At 38.5% G+C, this 22728-nt stretch overlaps 1 protein-coding gene across 1 annotated transcript in view; it reads left to right on the top strand.

Moving 5' to 3' along the window:
• The window catches only part of CNTLN (centlein), a 189935-nt gene that overhangs the window by 49362 nt on the left and 117845 nt on the right, over positions 1 to 22728 (top strand). The window contains 1 exon segment of the mRNA XM_048292410.1: positions 12067 to 12229. Within this exon segment, the coding sequence (XP_048148367.1) occupies positions 12067 to 12229 (163 nt within the window).

Raw genomic sequence — 22728 nt, 5'->3', positions numbered from 1 at the left:
ATTGCAAATAGTCTGTACTTTTACAGTACAGAATATTGAAATTTCTCCTAATCCTCCGGAGATGTCAGTATGTAGAGAAAACTAATTTTCTGTTGTTTCTCAATGAAAAAAAATAGTGAAAATTATGCAGGTCTTTGTAAACAAAAGACAAACTCTTATTTAAGTTAAAGTAACAACTCCTCAGTTAAGGGAAAAAATCTGAGGAGAAAATGAAGCCTTTCCATCTTCACATCTAGGCCAAGGTCTTACAACTGTGTTGACTTCACAATGAAAGCATTTAATTTTTCCTTTTTATGGTTACTGGGTTTTTTTAATCAGTTTAAAACTTAGTCTTATAAAAGTATCACATTGAATGCTTGGTTTTCATTTGATACTGGCAGAAAATTCTTTGACAAATAGTGTGGAAAATACCCCATTCTCCTTACTATCTTCAGTTTCCCATTATCAATTTCAAACTTTAGAGCTGAAAAGACAATCTAACTTGGAAACGTATCTGTTCTCACCAGTGCTCTGTCTCCCTGGTTTTTGCCTTCCTACTGTCCCCAACCTTCCATTCAGTGAAAACAGAGCAGGAACACAATTGAAATTGTTAGAAACAAGCTCTGGAAGAAGAAAGAAAGGCAACTGGCTTCCTTCATTTGGTGTCTTCTTTCATATGCACCATAAGCAGATTCAGAAAAATACACCTTCTGCTGACACCTTGGTGACACTGTCCAAAATTTTTCACTAGGTGCTAAATTCAATTGGAAAAGGAAGTCTCCAAGGGAATATGTGCATACTGGGCTAGTGCTCTGTTTCTTGTGCATTCACAACTTCCTGTGTTGTGCATATCTGTCAGTTTGCCAGCAAGAGGTTTTTTTAGTTTAACAGTAAATGTGTCTGTAGACATCAAGAGAATCGTTTTCTTCAGCAAATTAGCAGAGATCAGACTTTGAAGAAACACTGCAGTGTAACTCTGGTCCTACAGAATAAAAAGATATTTCTGAAAATACTGCCATGTGTCAGTAAGAGTCTGCCACATAATTATGAGGTGTGGAAGATAAATTTTCTAGGACCAGAGAAAAAACAGGATTTACAGGATCCATCCTGCATAGTGAATGTCTTCAAGAAGCCACTACCTTTCTTCTTTGGCTTAATTTTTGCAAAGCACTCTTGACCTTACTAGATTTAATTTCAAACTTCTCAATTACTTGTAAAATGCATGTTCTTGTTTTATTTTTCGTGTTTGCATTCAGTACAAATTTTCTGGATCTCTTTAGAGTCCCTGGTAACCTTTCCATTTTCATGTTATCAAACTTGGTGATTTTTGCTTTAAAATTATGCTAAATACTAGGGTCTAGAACTTTGTGGTCTGACACAGAGCTCTGGTGAAGCTCTGAACATCAGACTGGAGAGGTTTGCTTGACATTTTGAGACTTGAGCCTTGCTGTCATTGTTATTGAGGAAATATTAAACTGCTTGCAAAGGTAGTAAAATCTACTCTAAAATGAATTTGAATTTCTTGCCCCTGCATTTTTAGTGGAAATGTGAGCCATGTCTTCATGCTTTTGAATTGTATCTAGTCCAAAGGTATCCCTGATAATTTTCCAACTAATTTTTTTGTAATAATATTGCTAATCTTACTCCCCCACCCTGCCCACCACCCCTTCCAATGCAGTTGCTCTTAATTTTTGTGCTATAAATTATGAGACAGTCAGGTTTTTACTCAGGTCTTAATTTGCTGCTCTTGGATTCTTCAGGTAATTCTCTGCTGTGTGCCGCAAACCATTTTGTAGTATTTATGCCATTTCCATGAGAAGTCATAATTTGTAGGACCTGTCACTGTGCTGTATTTTTAAACTGCAGGCAATGGAACCTAGAGATTCTTGAATTACCCCAAACCATCTTCTATTCCCTTGATGACAGGGGCAGCTGCGGTGCTCAAAGTCCCAGTATATTCACTAAAATTGTGGTGGTGAAACAAAGTTAAGAAACATCGCTTGAAGTGATGGGTGTGTTTTTAATTCTGTTTGTAGCACAGTTATATAGCTTGTGGAATGACAATAGCTACTCATTTCATTTACGTCTCTAGGAAGCCACAGGTTACTCTAAAACCATTGGTAGGGGCATACAGGAACAGAAAGGTTTTATTTATTGTTATGTTTTAGGGATAGAAGGAAATGTCAGATTCAAGCACCAGAGCTGTCTCTATACCCTTAGCAACAGTAATGACTTAAATATTGTTACTGGTAGAACAAGGTGCCAAATCTCTGAGTCTTTCTGCAGTCTGCTTTGTGGTGTCTTCATGTAGCATCAACCTTGCAATGCTGAGAGCAAAGTCTACTAAGGTTACCGTAACAACAGTCTTACTTCAGTGACTGAAATAATTTAGTAATGCTCTTCTGTTTTGACTTGAGAAAGACCAGACTGTTTTTCATAGCACAACCTTTCTTGTTGCTTGAAGAGTGCAGGTCTGTAAATTTCTTCTTTGCTCTTAAATGGAGTTAAAAGCTCTCAGTATTGTAGTGTGTTAGTTTATGGAAAATGTGGGGGTGGTGGAAAAAAGTAGACTTGAGTGTTTCAGCTTGGGTCTTAGCTGACAGTGTTGTTTTTTCAATTACTGTTGCTGATGGTGACTTTTTTCTTAAAATTGTGTTTCTTTGAGGTGTATGGTGTGTTGAAACATTTTATCAGCATGTGCTTGTTTGTACATCTATTTAAATCTATGTATGTACATGTTTACATGTAATTTATATTTTATGTGTAGATGTATGTATTTTATATATCTATATGTATGTATAGATGCCTGTATACATGTATGGGTGTGTATAATGGCATTTATATTTTAGATGTCACTCATCATTGTTACATTTAATTAGTAATTTTTGGTTATTTCTTCTGTTCTGTCCTCACCCAGGACGAAAATTTTTCTGAGGACTTGACATCCTTATCCTGCTGCAGTGACAGACAGGTGTCTGTCTTGTAGGGTGTTTATTGTTTGCTGCTTAGAGTAAGCATGTTAATAAATATTTTGATCAGAAATTAATTTTTTTTCTTTTAACAGTTTTTTTGATTACCATGGGGTTGATTTTGAATACTTGGGAGCACAGGACAAGCAAATTAATAACAGAATCAAAGAAAATCACAGGGTGGCTGAAACTGGCAGATACCTCTGGAGATGGTGTAGTACGCTCCTTCAGCAGGTCTAGCCCTCTGCTCCAGCAGTATCAGCTACAGCAGGCTGCCCAGTACTGTGTCTAATCTGAGTATGTCCAAGAATGGAGACTCTGCAAACTCTTTATGTAGGCTTTTCCAGTGTTTGGCCACTTTTAATGGATAAAAATATTTTTACTACTTTTAGCTGGAATTTCACTTGGTTTTTATTGGTGCTTATTGCCTCTTTTCCTTTCACTGAGCATCAGGTATTTATAGATGTTGATAGTTCATTTGTCATTGAACTTTCCCTCTCCAGGCTGAGCAGACCCAGCTTTCCCAGCCTCTCTTTGTATAGCGGATACTGCAATACTTTAATCATCTTTGTGGCCCTTCATTGGGCTCACTCCAGCCATGTCTGTGTCTCTCTTGTACCGGGGAGCCCAGAACCAGACCCAGCACCAAGATGTGCCTTAAAACTTCTGACTAGAGGGGAAAGATCACCTCCCTTGCCCTGCTGGCAACAGTATCCTCTGTGCAGCTCAAGATGTCATGGCATTTAGCACAAGGCCACATTAGTATCTGATGGCAATTCAGGTGCCCCCCAGGGCATTTTCTGGCAAGGTGCTATCCGGCTTGTCTGTCCCCAGATTGTACTTTTACACAGGATTATTACCCCTAGGGGCAGTAATTTGCACTTGTCTTTGTTGAACTTCATGAGGTTCCTGTCAGGCCATTTGTCTGGTCTGCCAAGGTCCCTCTCAATGGCAGCACAAACACCTGTTGTGCCATCCCCCTTTTTTGTGTCATCAGCAAAATTGCTTTGGTGCATTCTGTTCCATTGTCATTAATGAAGATGTTGAAAAGTTGTGGCCCCTAAGCTACTCCTTTAGTTCCTGGCCTTGAACTGGACTTTGTGCTCTTGATGACAACTCTTAAAACCCAGCAGTTCTACCAGTTCAAGGGAACTTTACCGTCCACTTATCTAGCCTGTACCTCATCCGTCTGTCTATAGCATTTTTTGGGAGACTGTGTCAAAAGTCTTTCTTACTACAATCAAAAAGAAGAACATTCAGTGCTCACCCCTTAGCCACTGAGACAGTAATTCCCTCAGAGAAGGCTGCCAGGCCAGTTGGTTAGAGCGTGGTGCTAGTAACATCAAGGTTGTGGATTCAGTCACCGTATGGGCCATTTACTTAAGTTGTACTTGATGATCCTTGTGGTACCTTTCCAACTCAGAATATTCCATGAATCTGTGAATATTATTTCCCCTTATGACTCCCAGTGATCATCTTTTCCATTACATGGTCCATCACCTTCCAAGGGACTAATGTTGTAGTCGCTAGATTTAGCTTAGCAAGCTGCAGCTTTCCTGAGAACTCAGCAGGGCTGCTTAGGGCAGTGCAACCATGGTCGCCCTCCCGCGGTCCATTTCAGACGGCCCCGCGATCTTGCTCCGTCAGCTATCAGCGCTACAACCAGTGATGGCAAAGGAGGTGAGAAGGGTCTCCCATGAGGGTTTGAGAAGACTTTTATCTCATCTTGTCCCAATGACCCTCAGAGGCAGAGAGACCTCTGGTCTGGGTGCTGGGGGGTTTTCTCAGGGGCACAGGGGCGGTACATGGGCGGAGCTGGGGTACAGGAACCAATAGGGAGAGCCTGAGGGAGTGCCCAGAGCTAGGGGCAAGGAACAGAGTGGGGAACAATCTGGGGTAGGAAAAAGCCATGGGTAAATAGATCACCACAGACTAAGATGTGGTTGACTGCTCTAGTTTTGCAGAACCTTCTTTTTGAACATAGGCCTCCCTAAAGAACTTGTATCCATGTATGGCAGTGCTTCAGTCATGTGAGTTGTCCCACCTTATCTTTGTGATCCCAATGAGTCCAGCAGGTGCAGATAGATCTCTCATTCCTCCTGTCATTTTCCATGGGGATGTGCTGTGTCCATTTGAACAGCAGCTTCAGATAGGCACCTGGTTATGCTTATTTCCATGTGGAAAATCACACTGTCAAAGGCCAGTTTCCACAAAGGAGACAGAGGAGTCCTGCAAGAATCAACTTTATTGGAATAAAGGGAGAGAGTTCACTAGGCCATACCCCTGTGGGGTCTCTCTTGGGTTTTTGGAAGACATGGCCTCCTTTTTTCCTAAACTCCTGACTGCGTGTTGCCCTCGTCCTTTCCCCATTGGCTGAGGTACTAGGAAGGTACAACCTTTCTGAATCATCCACTGCATATTCCCCCGTAAGAGTATCCCCCCCCACCATAATTCATTGCATGGCTGTTAGAATTGGCTTTAAGCCCACCCTGGGTGGAGAAGTTAATATTCATAAGTCTATTAAGCCTGCACATTTTTCCCTGAAGTTCAGACTGCACTCGGTTCTGTGACAAACTTGTGCAGCTTGATGTTTGTGAAGACCCCCACAGCCTTTTTTCCAGAACTTGGCTGATTCTTTCAGATTGAGTTGTTTGTGAAGACATTAACATCCATTTCTCTATCACCAGGAAGACCCTTAAGAACCTCTCTCATACTGTCAGCACTCTCTTATTTATGTGCATTAAGGTGAAGGTCCTCCCTGAACATTCTGCTGTTCACCACAAGGTCTTTTCTCTGCATATCCACTTGTCTGCTTTTGCTGGCCAGCCGAGGCCACAGCTCCCTCACTTGTCATTTCATCAACATCTTTGTTCCCTGCCATTCCTGTCAGGGTCCCTGCCATGTAGCTCTGGGAGAGGGGCCCTGGGGGGAGGCACGGGGTTTCCCTGCCCCTGGTCAGCCTCATTCCCCATTGGTTGTTTTGTGTTTCCCTGCACGGGCAAGGACCCTCGGGTCCCGTGACTGCAGCAGTTCCTCAGCAGAGCTCCGGCCACGTGGCTGGAGAAATAAACATCTCTCTGAAACATCTATCAAGAATCCATCCATATATATTTCTTTTCCACAGCCTCCTTGCTTGATATATCATGTTACAGAATCCTCACTGTAATAAATGGTAGAGAATTGCAAGCAGAACGATCCCCGATCCCTAAGGACAGAAAATTCGTGAGTAAAAACCACTCTAGATCTCTCTCTTCTCACCTTGGTTTGGATATTCTCTCTGGACTATGGAAGAATCATGGGAAGTGTGGCTCTCTGAACCACAGAAAGAAATGTATCTAGAAGTTAAAGGAATCCTTGAACAACAAAACAAGAAAGTATTTGTTCCGGGAGATCTAGAACATTTTTTTAACTGGCTTTTCAAAAATTTCTTCTATATTTCTTGAGACTTACTTTTTGATATTAATCCTCCTGGAACTAGTCTCGAGTGCTTTTGGTACAAGATCTTGTGTGAGATGAGGGATCAAACAAAACATGCATTAGTGATTGAACCGCTCTGTGGATGCCTTGTAATCACTGAAGCTCTTGAGGAGCATTTGTATGGTCCCATTACCCCTAAAGCAAAGGATGGCCATAATCTCGTGGCCGAGGCCGCGTGACCGCCATCCCAGGAGCGTGTGACTGCAGCCGTGCCAGCGGAGGTGCCTGTGCTGGATGCGCCCGGCCCCCTCGGGAGCCCGCGCCTTATCACAGACCCCATCCCTGTCTCGGGGTCCCCGGCCGCTCAACCATGAGCGAGGGAGCGATGCCGCAGGCGCCGCGGGTGCCGTGGGCCACATGCAGCAGAGAGGCGGCCCCCACGAGCAGCCAGGAACTGGGGGTCGGCGTGGAAGCCCACTCTGAGCACATGGCTCAGAGAGCCTTGTAGAGCGAGAAGCGGCAGTTTCCATAGTGACATGAGAAGCTGCGCAGCGCCGAGCTGAAACGGGGCCGCTCTCAAAGCAGTGTGGAGATGGCGGAGCGGAACTGCTCAGAAGGCGCGGGGCCGGCAGCGATGGCAATGTGGGGCTGCGCAGAGCCCAGACACTCGCCGGAGCAGCGCCGCTTGGAGGGCGCGGAGCAGCCGCAACGCAAGGGCCCGACAGAGACATTGGAGTTGGCGAGGCAGCAGCCATGCGGGACAAGCAGCCACGACAAACACGCAAGCACGTGATAGGAGAAGTTGTAGCAACGAAAATCACAGGAACTGTGAAATGGTACAATGTAAAAAACAACTATGGATTTATAAGATGAGATGATACAGGGGAAGATTTATTCATCCATAGAACTGCCATTAAAAGGAATAACCCTAAAAATTACCTGCAAAGTGTAGGAGATGGGGAAGTTGTACAATTTGATATAGTGCAAGGAAAGAAGGGTTTACAAGCAGTGAATGTTACTGGGCCTGGAGGTATTCCAGTCAAAGGCAGCCGTTATGCACAAAATTATAAACAATATCCATCCCAGCAACTTCCCTACCCACAGCCTACTTTCCCCTTTTACCCTATACCCAATATAAACCTGTCCATATATATTTCTTTTCCACAGGCCTTGTTGTTTGATACGTGTGTTGCAGTTTCCCCGCTATAACAGGGAGTTTTAAATTAGGAATGTGTTACAGTGGGGATACTGTAACATGATGTATCAAATGAGGCCCGTGGAGCAGAAATATCTATGGACAGATTCTTGATAGATGTTTCTGAGATGTTTATTTCTCCAGCCGCATGGCCGGGATCTGCCCAGGAACTCTCACAGTCACGGGACCCGAGGGTCCTTGCCCGCGCAGGGGAGCACAAAACAACCAATGGGGAACGAGGCTGACCAGGGGCAGGGAAACCCCATCTCTGTCCCCTCAGGGCCCCTCTCCCAGGGCTACATGGCAGGGGGGGAGGGACCCCGACATTTCACCCGTTTATTTTTAACAAAAGGAGATTTAAAACTTAACATTGAAAACAACTGGATAAACATGAGATAACAAGGACAGTTTCAAAACAAAACAAGCCACCCTCCTGAGTCTTTAAAGGTCCAAACAGATTCTCTGGAACATCTTAAGGCTGACAGAAGGGAGACAGGACTCTCCGGGCATGCTTTGTGGGGAAACTGAGGCAGGAGAGGGTTTCTTCCATTTGTACCTGTTGGAACTCTAAACAACAATAGTTCATTTCTTCCCTCTTCATTCCCCACTTGGAATTGGAAAGGGATTTTTGGGGAAACAATTGGCAAAGGCATGGTTTTGTGAGGGAAACCATGGGTGAAAAAACGGATTGGGAATACACTGGGGGTAATAGGATATAGGATAAAAGGGAAAGGTGGGATTAGGAAAGGGAGACTGTAGGCGGGGCTTATAATGGAGATACTGTCTAACATGACTACGATTTTTAGCATATATACTGCCTTTTACAGAAACACCATCAGGCCCAGTGACCTCTGCTGCTTATAACCCTTTTCTGCCTTGCACAATTTTGAACTCCACCACCTCTCTATCTCCCAAGCCTGGGATGCATTTTTCAGGGTTATTCTTTTTAATAGCAGTTCTATGAACGAATATGTCTTCTTGGTTGTCACATCTTGTTATAAAACCATAATTTTGTTCAACATTATACCATTTTACTATTCCTAAAACCTTAGCTACGGTGATTTTTTCCTTTTTCGGAGTGGCTGCTGTTTTCCATCTTGCTGCGTTTTTGCTTTCTCTTTCGTTTTCGCTCACTCCTGCATTGGAGCTGCCAGGGTTGCTGGGGCCGTGGAGGCTGCTCGTGCCTGTGCGCTCTTCCCGGGGTCGCATTCAGGGCCGCGTGGGCCGGGCCACGCTGCTCAGCTCCCCGCGCGCCGCCGCATCTGCTCTCAGTTGCACTGCCGCTGCCTGGGGCTGCGCCCACGTCTTGGCCAGGCCTCCGGGTGACGAGCCCCCCGCGCCCTGCTCTAGCGCGCGTTTCGGCTGGGTGTGGCTCCGCTCCGCCGCCACCACTGCTGCCGCCCACCGCCTGTGCGCCGCCCCTCTCGGTCGGGCGTTCACGGGGCGTCGCTCCGCCCACGCGCGGGAACTGCCTCGCTGCTGCTCAGAGAGTGCTCGGTCTATGTGGGAGAGGCCGCACGGTCCCTGAGCCAGGCTTCCCTTTGCCAGGACACAGCTGACATTGCTCAACAGTCTCGGTAATTAAATAATATTCACGAAAATATTCTTCCATCGGCATATATTTTGACTCAGAAATTAACGGTGTTCCACAAGTCTTTGGTAAGAATTAAATCCCAAGAAACGTAGAAGTTCTTATATAACCATGAAAGGAAATGTTTCAGTTCGTTTTGGGCTTGAATTAAGCTAAAATTTATAAACCGTTGTTCGAGAATCTTTTCAAGTTTAAGATAAATGTCCATATGCGGCTCTGAGAGCCAAGAGTCTTTCCACAGTTCCTCCATAGTTTAGAGATGGAACAGCAGAACAAAAACAAGAAGAGGAATCCAAAGTTTACTCACAAATCAGTCACTGTAGGGATCAGGGATTGCTCTGCTCACATTACCCACCATTTGTTACAGTGGGGATACTGTAACACGCGTGTATCAGACAGCATGGCCTGTGGAAAAGAAATATATATGGACCGATTCTTGGTAGATGTTTCAGAGATGTTTATTTCCCCAGCCGCATGGCCGGGATCTGCCCAGGAGCTGCTCAATCACGGGACCCGAGGGTCCTTGCCCGCGCAGGGGAACACAAAACAACCAATGGGGAACGAGGCTGAGCAGGGGCAGGGAAACCCCATCTCTGTCCCCTCAGGGCCCCTCTCCCAGGACCCCATGGCAGGGGGGGAGGGCCCCAACAACTCCCCTCATTGATTTGGCTCATTGTTATCAATGGTGCTTATTTCTGTGTATTTATTTGTACTGCACATGGCTACTGAATAGTACCTGCTAAGGTTAGCAGAATTTCCATATTGCTCTGTAAAAATGAAATAAATGAGATAAAAGAAGGTTCCCCCATTGACTTACAATGTAAAAATAGTGCCTTATTCACTAAAGAGGGAAGCAGGTTAAAGTACAAGTATGAATAAATCAAGTTGGATTTTTAAAATGTGTTGTAACTGAACTGTGGCTGAGTTTCCTTACACTTAAAAGGCCTTGAATTTAACACAAGCAAATATGTTAATGTGTTCTGACTGTGCTGTGGTTCTTGTGTGGCTGCAAGGTTTAGCTTCTCCCTCCCACTGCCTCCCCTTAAGGATGTAGCTGGAAGTCTGATAAAGTCAACAAAAAAGATTCCCATTGACCTTAATACAGTTTGTGGGCCGACCATTAGAGAACACCATAATACTGCATTCTCAGGTGACAGACACAGATAACTGCATTGATGTTTGCATACAAATTAAAGAGTAGCAATATAGCAGACCAGTCTTGAGGATTCAACATTATCCCATATTTTTCCCTTCCACAACCAAATGAAGATCTGATGGGAGAACCTGTGCAAAATTAATACAATCTCTGTTTTAACTGCAGTGAAAAGATTTGTCATTTTCTACTGTATACACACAGGGAAATTAAACAGGTGCATGTTTGGAAGCTCATTGTACAGCTGTCAGAAAGCACTAATATATCACCCTGTCCTTATTTTTGCTGTTGTACTTCTGAACAGAATTAAATTACTAAGTATGCAATACATACTGCAGTGGCACTTTCTTACATCAGGAGTCTTTAATGTACCTTTACCCTTGTTAACTTCGGGGAACTAACTACTTAACAATTCATTCAGAACAGTAGGACTTAGTGTTAAGTCCTAGTAAGCACGGTTAGCATGTCCTTAAGTGTTATCCTGTGTTGCTGTGTTAACAGGCCTTCTGAAATGGTGCCTTTTAACAAAATAAAACTGTCTGACTGTTGTATTGTATATGTAATTTAAATTCTTGTATTCAGATGTATCTATATTGAGTAATCTTATTAATTAGTGGCATAGGTTTTAAGAAAAAAATTTTGGGAACTTCCCTTAAAATTGTTTATTTGTCATTCTGTGTTTTCCCTGGAAGAAAACAGTGAAGTTGGTATTGGCTGCTTACTTTTTTTACACTAATCTTTGCCTGGACATCTCCAGCAGTATTAGAAAAATTCAGTGATAACTCCTGTTGTTAATGATAGTTCTAGTCAGAGAAATCTTATGTATGTGTTAGAGGTTACAGAGACAAATCTTTGAAGAAATAAGGAAGAAAATTAGTTGGAGTGCTAAATATATATTTTGGTATCTGTATGTAATACTAGTGTGAAATGCACTTGTGAATTAAAAAATAATTAAGTAGAAAGTATATAAACAGGGATACTGTACTCATCAGGGATCATCTGTACTTTTAATATATTTTGCAGAAAATACTCGAAGTTTTAATCATTATTAATAGTGTTACTGTACTTTGATCTTAATTTAGAAAATCCATCAGTAGTACAGTAAAATTATCAACAAAGCTGGCTATTAGATCTATTCTATGGTTGCATTACAACATCATTCCTATTATTGTCTTCATAGGGCTTTTATTATGTTATATAATACGCACCAAAGTTTTTGCTTAGTTTGTTTATGGTTGTTGCAATATGCCGTACCTGCAGACAAAAAGTAATTTATCAGCAGACATACTTCATGTGTCTAGGGAATAGATGCATTTCAGAAAAAAAAGTTGCCTCACACATACTCTGCAAGTTCAGGAAAAAAGTTTTATCTTTTTCTGATTGTTATAGGTAAAAAAAAATTAAACTTATATACAGTTGATGTGTTCTGCATATTTTACATTTTGACATGAACTGCTAAAGAGTTAACTGAATATTGATGAGAAAACAATGCAGTAGTGAAAATTGATTTATTTTAGAGCAGTTAAAGCATTACAGGGAAATAGAAAGGCATTCTATTTTGAAAGTTAACTGTTTTGTAGATATTTCTCACAAGAATATGGTAAATATTTTACATGTAACTTAGGGTGTTTGTAAGGCAATTGACAGAAAAATAAATGAAGATAGGAAGCTCATTACCTACAATAAAATTATTTGCATACAGTTTTTTAACAGAGGTCATTGTTCTTTTTCTTAATTTCTCTTTATTCCTTGTTTTGCACAGGAAGGAGTTAGAGGAGCTACCAAATCTTTACAGACAAAACACTGAAGATACAACACAGCAGGCTGAGCTGATAAAGCAGCTACAGACTCTCAATACTGATACAGAAAAAGTGCTGCAAGACTGAGAGTATGCTCACACAGCTAAAACAACATCATATCAAAAAGTATGTTATTCTGCTTTGTGATCTTAGGGTTCGTTTTAATATCCATCTGTTCAATATCAATGGAAAGAGTAATCAAAGCTCTTTGTAGTGTTGCATCCTTTAGATCTCTGGCTTTTTATTATTGCCAAAAGTAGCTGAGTATCAGAGTTTATTGGCCTAATTGCATACCAGCATATATGGCCCCTTTCATACATTGAATTGATCAGACTTAAAAATCAAGATTATATTTCATCTTAAGAAAAATAGGATTGGATGGCCAAGCATATAAATTTCTTTGTCTAATCTGGTGTTAACTATGGTTTTCTTCCTCTTCTGAAGGATGGGAGCTTTCAATTACTAAATTCTCCAAACTGATGTTCATAGTTTAGGGGAAGATATTCTTTTCATTTGTAAACAAAGTATTTGTGCGAATCACAAAGAATTTTAGTGGTTTAAGATACAAAAACCTGCTCTATAAAAATTAACTGGAAAAATTATTGGTATAATATCTTTTGAAATGGTTGACTAGTTCACAAAGCTGGAACAGTATGTACATTTGCAGAACAGTTTCATATCTTTGGTGATGTCAGGGGCACTACTCAGAACTTGTTTTAGGTTTATGAAATGATGTATGTTTTTCAATCTGTAAGAAATAGAGAAGATATATTTGCTTCCTTTTTAGAAAGATTAGGAAGGAAGAAGGCAAAGAAAGAATTTGTATAAACAACTTTCACATGCCTTCTTGTATCTTGGAACTACTTTCTGGAGTTGTGTATTGCTAGTGCTTTTTCCCGAAAACTTTTTCTTCCCTTTGTCATCTTACTTAAGAGTATGCAGTTTGTAATAAAATTGTGAAGCTAGGCCTGAGTCAAACCAGAATCAGTACTGGGTTTCTAAAGATGTGTTTGGTTAGCATTTTATAGCTCATAGGGCCCAGCACATTCTTGTCTACTTGACACTGTACCATGTGATGCAGTTTGCTAAGGTAATTATAAATGTTGTGGAATACCAGCATAAAGAGCTGCTGCACATCAAAAGGAGTGGCAAAAACCCCAAACACCTAAAAAACTCTACAGTTTATTTGACTGCAGTGATGATAGATATTAAATCTCTTCTGCATTGCAATAGTAGCCCAGTCAAGCTACAGGTAGACTTTCCATCAAAGTTGTTCAGAACATGTACAAGGCAGGGGGAATTTATCCAGCTGGGGCAAGACAGAGTAAATTCTAGAACGAAAAAAAGGGAATATAGGTGTCAGGAGTTGCTAGATTTTTATTTTTCATTCTGCAGTCAATGCTTCTGAAGGTGTTAAATGGATCCTTTGAGTCACTCAAACAAAAAGGAAACCAAACCAAAAAAACAAAACCATAAAAAAACCCCAAACAAACAAAAAAACGAAAAACCCCAACAAAACAAAACAACACAACAAAAAAAAGCCCAAAAAAACCCAAACCAAAACAAGTAAACAAACAAACAAAAACCAAACCAAATAAAAAAACCAACAAAAAACCCAAACAAACAAAAAACAAAAAAAACCCCAAACAAAAACAAACCCAAAAACCAACAAAAAAGGTGACAAAAGACAGTAGGAAGTGTCTTCACTGGTGGCTGTAAAACCATATTCTTCCAGACAAGTTCTATGACAGTACAATATGAAAGAAAATAAAACTGGATTTTCATTAGACTGTTTTAAAGCATGACAAAACTCTTTATATAGGTTACTTTACCTTGCATAATAGTGATTTTGCCAGTATTTCTTCAGTATGGGAAAGAGTTTGATCTGTCCTTTGAAAAATAGTTGCTTAAGTAATATGTAAAATGATGGGTATACTGATATAGCTATAGGGTCAAGCCGCTTCTAATCTGGATTTGGTTCGATATTCAGGATTGCTTCAGAAAGCTGGTTCACAGTTTTTAGTCAGTCTTAGGCAGGACTTAAAACTTCTACCTATCTTACCTTATAACAAGAATAATGTGGTTTAGAAGATAAGTCCTAATTTTTGATAGCTACCAAATACTTCCAACTTATAAAAGACCCTAAAATTTGCTGGTTTGGAGGTGTTGAGTTCAATATTTTTTAACATGAAGGAATAAGGTTTGCCTCTTAAACCACTAAAAGCCAACTCAGGTCTGCTAAAAAATTACTATTGTGGAACTGCTAAGTTGTCTTTTTGTAAAATATCGTACCTGAAAAAACATGGGAAAAAAAGAGAAAAAAAGGTGAAAAAAGGAGTAAGTGAAGTTTTTGAAGTCAGAGTGGAATAGATCTAATGTTTGTGGCAAGTTGAGTTGAGAGAACTTTGGAAGGGGAAAGGAATTCCTAATCATGACAGTCCTATTATGTATTTCTAATCAGAACTGTATAAAACAGCCAACTGTAATTGCTTCAAAGTTACATGGATTTTTTGAATCACAAGATATGCAGTCCTACCAAAGTCACAACAGGCTTTTGGAAAACTCAGCATCTCTAGAAATTGTACAAATGTCTTTCTTTTTTGCTTGAATGAGGGAGGAACAAACTATTGCAGACAAATCTGTGTTCGGTTTGTCTTCCCTCCATTAATAATATGCAGTCTGCAACAGCTAGATAAGGATGTGTCAGCTATTCCATAAATATAGTCACAAAGGAATATTTTCCTACTTCTTCAAATGGCACTGAGCCTATCAGCGTGTACATCCTATGATATATTGTCCCTTACAGCAAGATCAATGACCTCACTGTTAGTGGTCAGATAGACACAATGTGCTATAGCTCAGGCAGTATGGTTGGCTCACATATTCAAAGTTCACGTTAACAGGGTACCATTGAGAAAAACAGATCTTTGTGCTGATATTAATGTGTAGTATGAAACAGTAGACTGGAAAAAGAAAAAAATATTTCTGATAAATCTAAGATCATAAACTTGCATTGGATTATATGTAAATCCATCGGGCACCACAAATTCTCTTTCAAGTCTAGCTGTAGTGAGCAGCATGTAAAGATCTGTAATCTGTTTTATCAAGTTGGGTTGACTTGACATACCTTTTTCCTCTAAGTACAAATTTTAAGGGTTTTGTATTCTACAATAACACCTTTACATTAGAGCTTTTATGGAAACAAATTGATGTCTACTTCATATTGCAGCTGTAGTTCATATTCTCAAGGATAGAGAATATTTTTCTGAAATGTGTAGCATCTGCTTTAGTGGTCCCAAATGCTCTGGGGACTTCATTCCTATGCTGGATTTAATGAGACTCAATAGATTTGTCCTCACCAACAATTTCAAGGTGGAGAGATTTCAATCAATACTAGGGATAATAAGACAAGAAGAGATTCTGAAGTCCTTCGCCAGCTTATCACAGTTTTCTGAAATTTACAATTTAAGGCCTTTGTTTTTATAATGAAGTACTTTTGCTTGATCTGATGTGGCCATTAGGATCCATGTTAATCATACTGATTAGATATTTTTCAGTGGAAGACTTTTTAATGGAGTGAAAAGACCATTGTCATTCAACAGGAAATGATAATTTATGTCCTGGAACTCAGCTCTCAAATAGAGAATACTATGAATAGCGGTACCGTGCATGTCTGTGGATGAAGAAAAGGAATGCACAGTAGTTAGTCTAATTAGACTATTTAGATTTAATAATTAGAAAGCAAGTAAGAGTTTCCAGTTATGAGGCATTGCAGAAATCTGCATCAAGTGCATCAGCAAATAGTTAAAAATAGAAACGTGACAGATACATTTTCAGATGTTAATATCGTACCTGCATTTGCTTTTGCTAGTCCTTCTCATGGTGTCTTCTAGAAGTAGTTTGCTTTGCTTCAAGCCCAAGAAATTGTCATCAGAACATCAAGTTACTGTGTTTACCATAACAAGGTTAAATTTTACACTTCTCATATTTTTTGTAACTGCAGCAACCTTTAAGCATAGTTAAAAATAAATGTGTTTATGCAAGCAGTATTAAAGTCTAAAAATAAATACTAAACCTATACAGATCTGTAAATGCTAGTGATGGTGCAAGTTCCTATTCAAATTGGAATGAAAAGCCTAAGTTCTTTCTCACATGATAAGGCAGGGGAGAAACTCTATGTCCAGTCAAATATGCCGAAGCCCACATAAGTAATAAGTGTGTTGTCATTTTCATGTCTACTTTGGAAAAGTTTTGAGGAATTCAGATCTTTAGCAGATTCCCACACTTTAGTTCAAGCTCAGATACTGTTTTCTATTGTTAATAAAAAAAAAGTGTGTTAATTAAGGTAGTCTTTGTTTCTTGTATGCCAAACACCAGTACACTTGGTCACATTCTAGCAAGTAGATTTTGGCACCAGATGTTCTTATAGGTTAAAGTTGAAGAAATTCTGGGTTAGACTGAGTCTGTTAGGGTGATACTAAATTGTGCACTCACAGGCAATGATTGTCATGCTTGGAAGACCCTGTACTGATATTCTTACAGCACAGTAGTTCCTGTGTGTAATGGTGTAGAATGATATCTGCATAATATTCAAGTATTTGGGAGGGAAAAAAGTGAATATAAATAAAGTAAAACTAAACATCATGAATGTGCTATGTATAGTCTGTCTGGACTGTTTCTTCACCTTCACCCTAGAATTTCTTCAGCTGATTTCTGCCCTTGTCCTTTTCAAGTTCTCATAAAAAGCATGGGTTGTAACATGGATTTCTGTGATGGTGTTGTAATAATTTCCATTTATGGTTTTACTGTGTCTTAATTTAGACTAACTTTTTGAAACTTACATCATTACTACATGTTCAATATCACAGTATGTTTGGGTTCATAAGCAACTGGATGTGGCACTTAGTGCTATGGTTTAGTTCACGTCATGGTTTTGGTCAAAGGTTGAACTTGATGGTCTTGGAGGTCTTTTCCAACCTTAGTGATTCTATGATTCTATTTACTCGGGTCTCTGTTTACTTTACACTTTTTTAGGGTGTGAGAATTGTGATAAAACATTTAATGTAGGAGAATACTTGTTTTATACACAGTGCATATATTACATTTTTTAGATGGATCTACCTTAGTGTTAGTTCCTCACCAGAAATTAAGAAAGGTTCCCAAATGGCCCTATTCTTGTACTTCAGTTGATATCATAGAAAAGTTCATGACAGTATCAACTAAATACCTTTTGGACCATGAAACTGAAAAATGTACCCCGGCTATTAGCTGGTGTTTAGTGCATAGGAGCGATCTAAACCTACTTTGAAATAATTCCTGTACACTTGTTAGTGTTGGTAATTATTTTCAGCTGTTTCACTCTGCAGGTTTTTTTTTTTTTCCAACTGTGCTTTGTTTCTGGCTAACATACCATCCAATAAATAGCATGGGTTGGTTTTTTAGTTTTACTAGGGTTTTTTGTAGTTTCTCAGCTTTTCTTGGTCTGACCTAAGATAATTTTGCCATCACACGTATGCAATATATGTCAGTATTTCCTCATCCCACCATTATTAGGCTGTGAGCAGGCATTACAGTCCCATCTTTTATTTCTGGAAGTCTTGGCTTTGGTTTGGCATTTTTTGCTTACTTGTTGGCATTATGTTTTCTGTTTCAAGTAACTCTTCAATGGTGTACCAAAAAACTGTTTTCTGATGAAATCAGGTAAATCAATACAGGAAATTGTTCGGCTAGCTGAGAAATGTGGAATACTTTATTTTTTGTATAATTCAGCTAAATTACTTACCTTTCTGACTGATGAATAATGCTCTTGTGTCATATAGACTAGATTCATTACAGTATACTGATTTCTGATATCTTTAATCTTTTCTCATTTGTTTTTAAGTATCTTCACCTGTAACAGTCTGTGCTGCCTGTCAGAGAAAGGACAGCTATAACATGTTAAGAAGAAATTCTCAAAGTACAGTCAATCAGCAATTTTTGCAGAGCACTTGTGTTTTGCTTGCTGGTGCTTTTTTTTTTCTGCTATCAAATGTCGTAAGATGTTGTAAGGAATTACTTAAAATATATTCCTTTTTATTTTTATCTTACAAGCATAATTTTTTAAGTTTTGGGGATTAAAACGTTTACTGGGTAAATCGCATGTCCTGTTTGGATTCTAATAAGGTATAACCATTCACATATATACAGTCAAGATTCCACTGGTTTTTCTGTGAAGTTTGCTAGTTCTGAGATAAATGACATACAATATGTTTGATTTTCTTTTGACTATTCTATGCAATGTTCTGTCTCTAGTCCTCTGATCTCTGTTTTACATCTTGTTTCTCTACACCTGACTTTATTAATGGTTGACATCATGCTGTGCAATTCTGAGTATTTTGGAATGTGCTTACTCTGCAATGTGATTAAATATGGTGCCTCTCCTAAAATCGGGTCAGAAATTAGCATTAAACGCAAAATAATCCAGTGTAAATATTAAGCATTTATTTGATCTACAAAACAGAAAAAGAAAAGATGAGGAGCCACATGGAAATTTGGAAGCTGTTCCGGTTATCTGTGTTATTTTCTAACAGATAATTTCTGTTTTTAAATTTCCTGATGCTAAATTCCTTTAAAAAAGGACCTGAGTATTATCAACTACTATTGAATAGTACATTGATGTTGTTTAAAAATTATATAAACCTTAGTTTAAAAAGATGAATAGTGTGAATATGGTTTTTACACATAGATTTAGCTAGCTTTATGTTTGAACATGTTTTTTGTTAGTACTGTTTTCAAAGCAGGAAAGGTTGGAAAAGTTTATGCAAGTCAAAAGACAAGCTATTTGTCTTGTCCTGACAAATGCTGACTACCAAAAAAACCCATTAGCTACATTAGGGGATGTGGCTGCCAACTAGGAAAAAGCATCATATTTTTGATGTTCTCCATTCATCTTACTAGGATGCTACCTTTCAGATACTATAATTACAACCACTTAAGTACTGCTAGTCATAAAACCAGCAAATTGTCATACCAGTATGATCTAGCTAATGAGCTTATATAGTTATAGCTGGAAGTAACTGTGTCTTGATGTTCCGTTTATTTGGAAGGACATTATATAAAAATGCATGGTTTTGATAAATGAACTGTTTATGTTCCTTTGAGATACTTATTTCCATAAGAAATTGGCTAATCTTGAACTTCCACTTCTAGAGATGATGTAAGCATTCTTAAATACAAATATAAAAGAAAGATCTGATAGGCACAAAAATTTCAATGCAAGTGTTTAATGACTTGGATTCATTTGAAATATCAATCTATCTGGACTTTGAATTAATTTTGCCTGAGAGACATGATCTCTGATCTGCCTTGGAAATAGCCAAGAAGTAATTCACTTTGTCCTAAGTGGATTTTGAGAGCCCATGGGAGTAGAAAATGACAGGAAGAATGAAAGGCTGATTATTGTTTCCAAATTTCTCACAAAATGTTAGGTAGTTTCCCAATCTAAAACCTGTGATCATTTTTCAAAGGCTTTAACTCCTAAGTAATATAAACAAATGAAAGGGAGAAAGAATTGTATCACTTAAATAAAAGTGACAACACGAAGAGTAAAATGAAGAGTCATTCTTGCATTCTGCTGTAACAAATACCACAAATTTTGTTAACATGCAGTCTTGCTCTGGTTGAAAGCCTGGAGTAAGCCTTTTGGGAATGTATCATAATGCTCATTTTTGACTGGATTTTGATTACAGCCAAATTTCCCATCACCAACTTTACTATCCTGTATAAATTTCAGAAAGGTAATTATTATTGTGTTGGTTGCACATCAGGGGTTTCTGGAGGGAAAAAACAATGATTACCTTCTCTGACTTGTTAGATAGCCATAATTCTGGTAATTTGTGAAATTCCGAAGTCAAACGTCATTAAGAGGAACCTTCTAGCTCATTCAACTGTCCCTTGACTGCAACATCAGAATACAATGGATTTGGAATAAAAGCTTGGTTAACAAGACACCAAAGCAGTGTGGACACCTGTTAGTTCCCCTATAAAAATTTTTAAGCAATCATTCTTAAGAAGAGAAGTTGGTTTAAGTGCAAATTAATTTCTGCCATGAAATACTGATTTCTTGAGCATGTTCAGATTAATGCCTTGCTGAAAGTTCAGCATGTGGGGCATGCTAACAGTCCGTCTACACAGTAATGTATCTTCTTCATATACTGAGCAGCTAGGAATATAATACATCAGTGTTGCATGTGTTTTTCCTGGATTTGAACTTTTCTTGCTGTTCAGATTATGTCTAGTCAGGCAAAACCGAGTTTTTTAGTATTGGCTTTGTTAGCAAGAGTATCTCTGTTTTCTTCCATTAAAGGTAAAAGATGCCTTTTTAAAAGATTGTAATCTTAATCTAGTCAATGTGGCGCTTGGGTTGGTGAGAACAAACTTTTGGTTCATTTCATTTGGCTATTCTGGTAATGTGTATGATGAAAAATTTCAATCTGCCTTACAGAAAATTTCTACTTACATCTTACTATGTATGCATTTAATCATACAGTTAGTATACCATAACTATTACCCCTGTAAATAAAAAATATACCAATATATTTACTGAACTGAAGCAGTCAGTGCCTTGGCTCCTACTTTTTGTACGTGTGCAGACACCAAAGACAATGTCACCAAAGAGGTGTTACTTGATCAAAGAACAGTAATTAACAGGCATGTAAAAGTTTCCGTTTGTAACTAGCATTTGACAGGTATGTGTGTTCTACCTAATGCAGAATTCACTTGTGCTTTTATAGCAGTATCATAATTTCTGATTATGAAGTTTTTAAAACTAGTCAGAATAGAAAATATCAGTAAAACAATGGAAGTACATAGACTGCACATAGATGGAACTTAAGGTTATTAGACAAAAAAAGCAGATTTTTGACTAAAATAAAAAGTTAGATTCATATGAGAAATACATAAAGAAAATATTTCAAAACTGCACCATTGTTGCCTTGCAAAAGTCCATCAAGATGTATTTTCAGAGTATGACTTACTGGTTTTTAACATTAGTTTTTCAGTGATTTCAGTTTATTAGGCTTACGTAGTAGAGTCTTTAAAATACTGAATTTGGCTGAAATATAAATGGTAAAAGAACTTAGCTGGACAGGGTAACTCTAGTTTATTTTGGCAGTTCTAGATTTAGTCCAATATACTTATATTGCAATGTGAATATTTGAAGTCTATGTTTGAGCTTAATTTTCTGTCTTGGTTGTGATACAGCATAAAAAAAGGCAGATATCCCATTGTAAGTGTGGTGCTGTAAATTCCATTTTACAGTTTTTGATCATTTCAGTTGCTGAAACATTCCTAACAAAATGCTTTTTACATTACAATTATTTTGTCTTTACTGTTAGAAAACCTATTAATTTATATGCAATAAAAACTTTTCAATCTTGCACCCTCTATGGGTCAAAACTTGAAAGAATTGTCTTCCAGTTTTTAGAAATATTCAATTCATTAAAAAAAAGAATTAAAGTCATCACAAAGATGTCAAAATGTAATTTTTAAAGGAACTAACAAATACTGTAGTAAAAAGGTATTTGTAGTAGGCAAGATGAAATCATAGTGGATATTATTGCTGTGTAACACTAAAACACATTGAAAAAAGCAAGAGATTTATCACTGTTTGCTTGAAGGCTCAAGCTTTGGAGAAAGTAATATGGAACTGAAATTGACCAATTTACGTGACACAACATGCTGAGTAAATAATTAGGCTTTAATGATGGAAAATACCAATAACATTTTTCAAATGGTTGTATTCCCCTAACTGCAAACTGTCTGTTATTTTGAGATTATTACCCTTATAATAAGGACAAGTATAAATTATAGCTTGCAAAGTTTAATTTGTTCCATGCTCAGATATGTAATAGAAAAGTAACAATATTTATTAGTGTTTGAAACACATAGGTAAGTATAATTTTAACTTTACATGTGCATCACATGGGATCTTCAATATTAATGAGGTAATTTAAATTTTTGTTATATTTTTAATATCAAATTAATTATGGTAGCTTATAGCTAAATACTTTTAAAAAAACTACTACAAGTCTGTGTCAGGTTGTGTCTCAGTCAGAGAAACAGTAATAATTTGTTACTTTCCAGACATGTTTTCTTACACTAATGTGTTGTGCAACTGTATTTACAATGTTTTGTATACATGTTTTTAAACAAGATGCAAAGGAGAAAATACAGGTATTTTTTAAAGTATTATTATTTTTCAAAAAGTCTCTAAAGTCTTTGAGCTGCACACATGCTGAGGTAATGCACATATAAGGACTGTGCACTGAGTGATTCTTGGCCTCAGAAAAGCTGTGTGGCACTATAACTTGTCTAATGAAGTCTGTGAAGTCATTGTTGCTGTTGGGATCGCAGTACACTCGCACTTGATCACCATAAAATGCAATTTCAGTTATATCTGGGTTTGTTTTACTATGACAGTTTGGAATTTCACCTGCAATGTTGTATGTGTGCCAGGATGCAGGCATGTGGTGCCTGTAAAACAAGGAACAGTGGTTTTGTGCAGCTTTTGAAATTCCTTTTAAAGAAGGAAAGAAATGCAACGTACCTTAGGGAGTAGTGTAAGTTTTGAAAAGTAATCTACATCC

This window comes from Corvus hawaiiensis, chromosome Z (assembly GCF_020740725.1).
Source record: "Corvus hawaiiensis isolate bCorHaw1 chromosome Z, bCorHaw1.pri.cur, whole genome shotgun sequence".
In the NCBI taxonomy this organism is placed as follows: Eukaryota; Metazoa; Chordata; class Aves; order Passeriformes; family Corvidae; genus Corvus; species Corvus hawaiiensis.
This window is presented reverse-complemented; position numbering and strand designations above follow the sequence as displayed.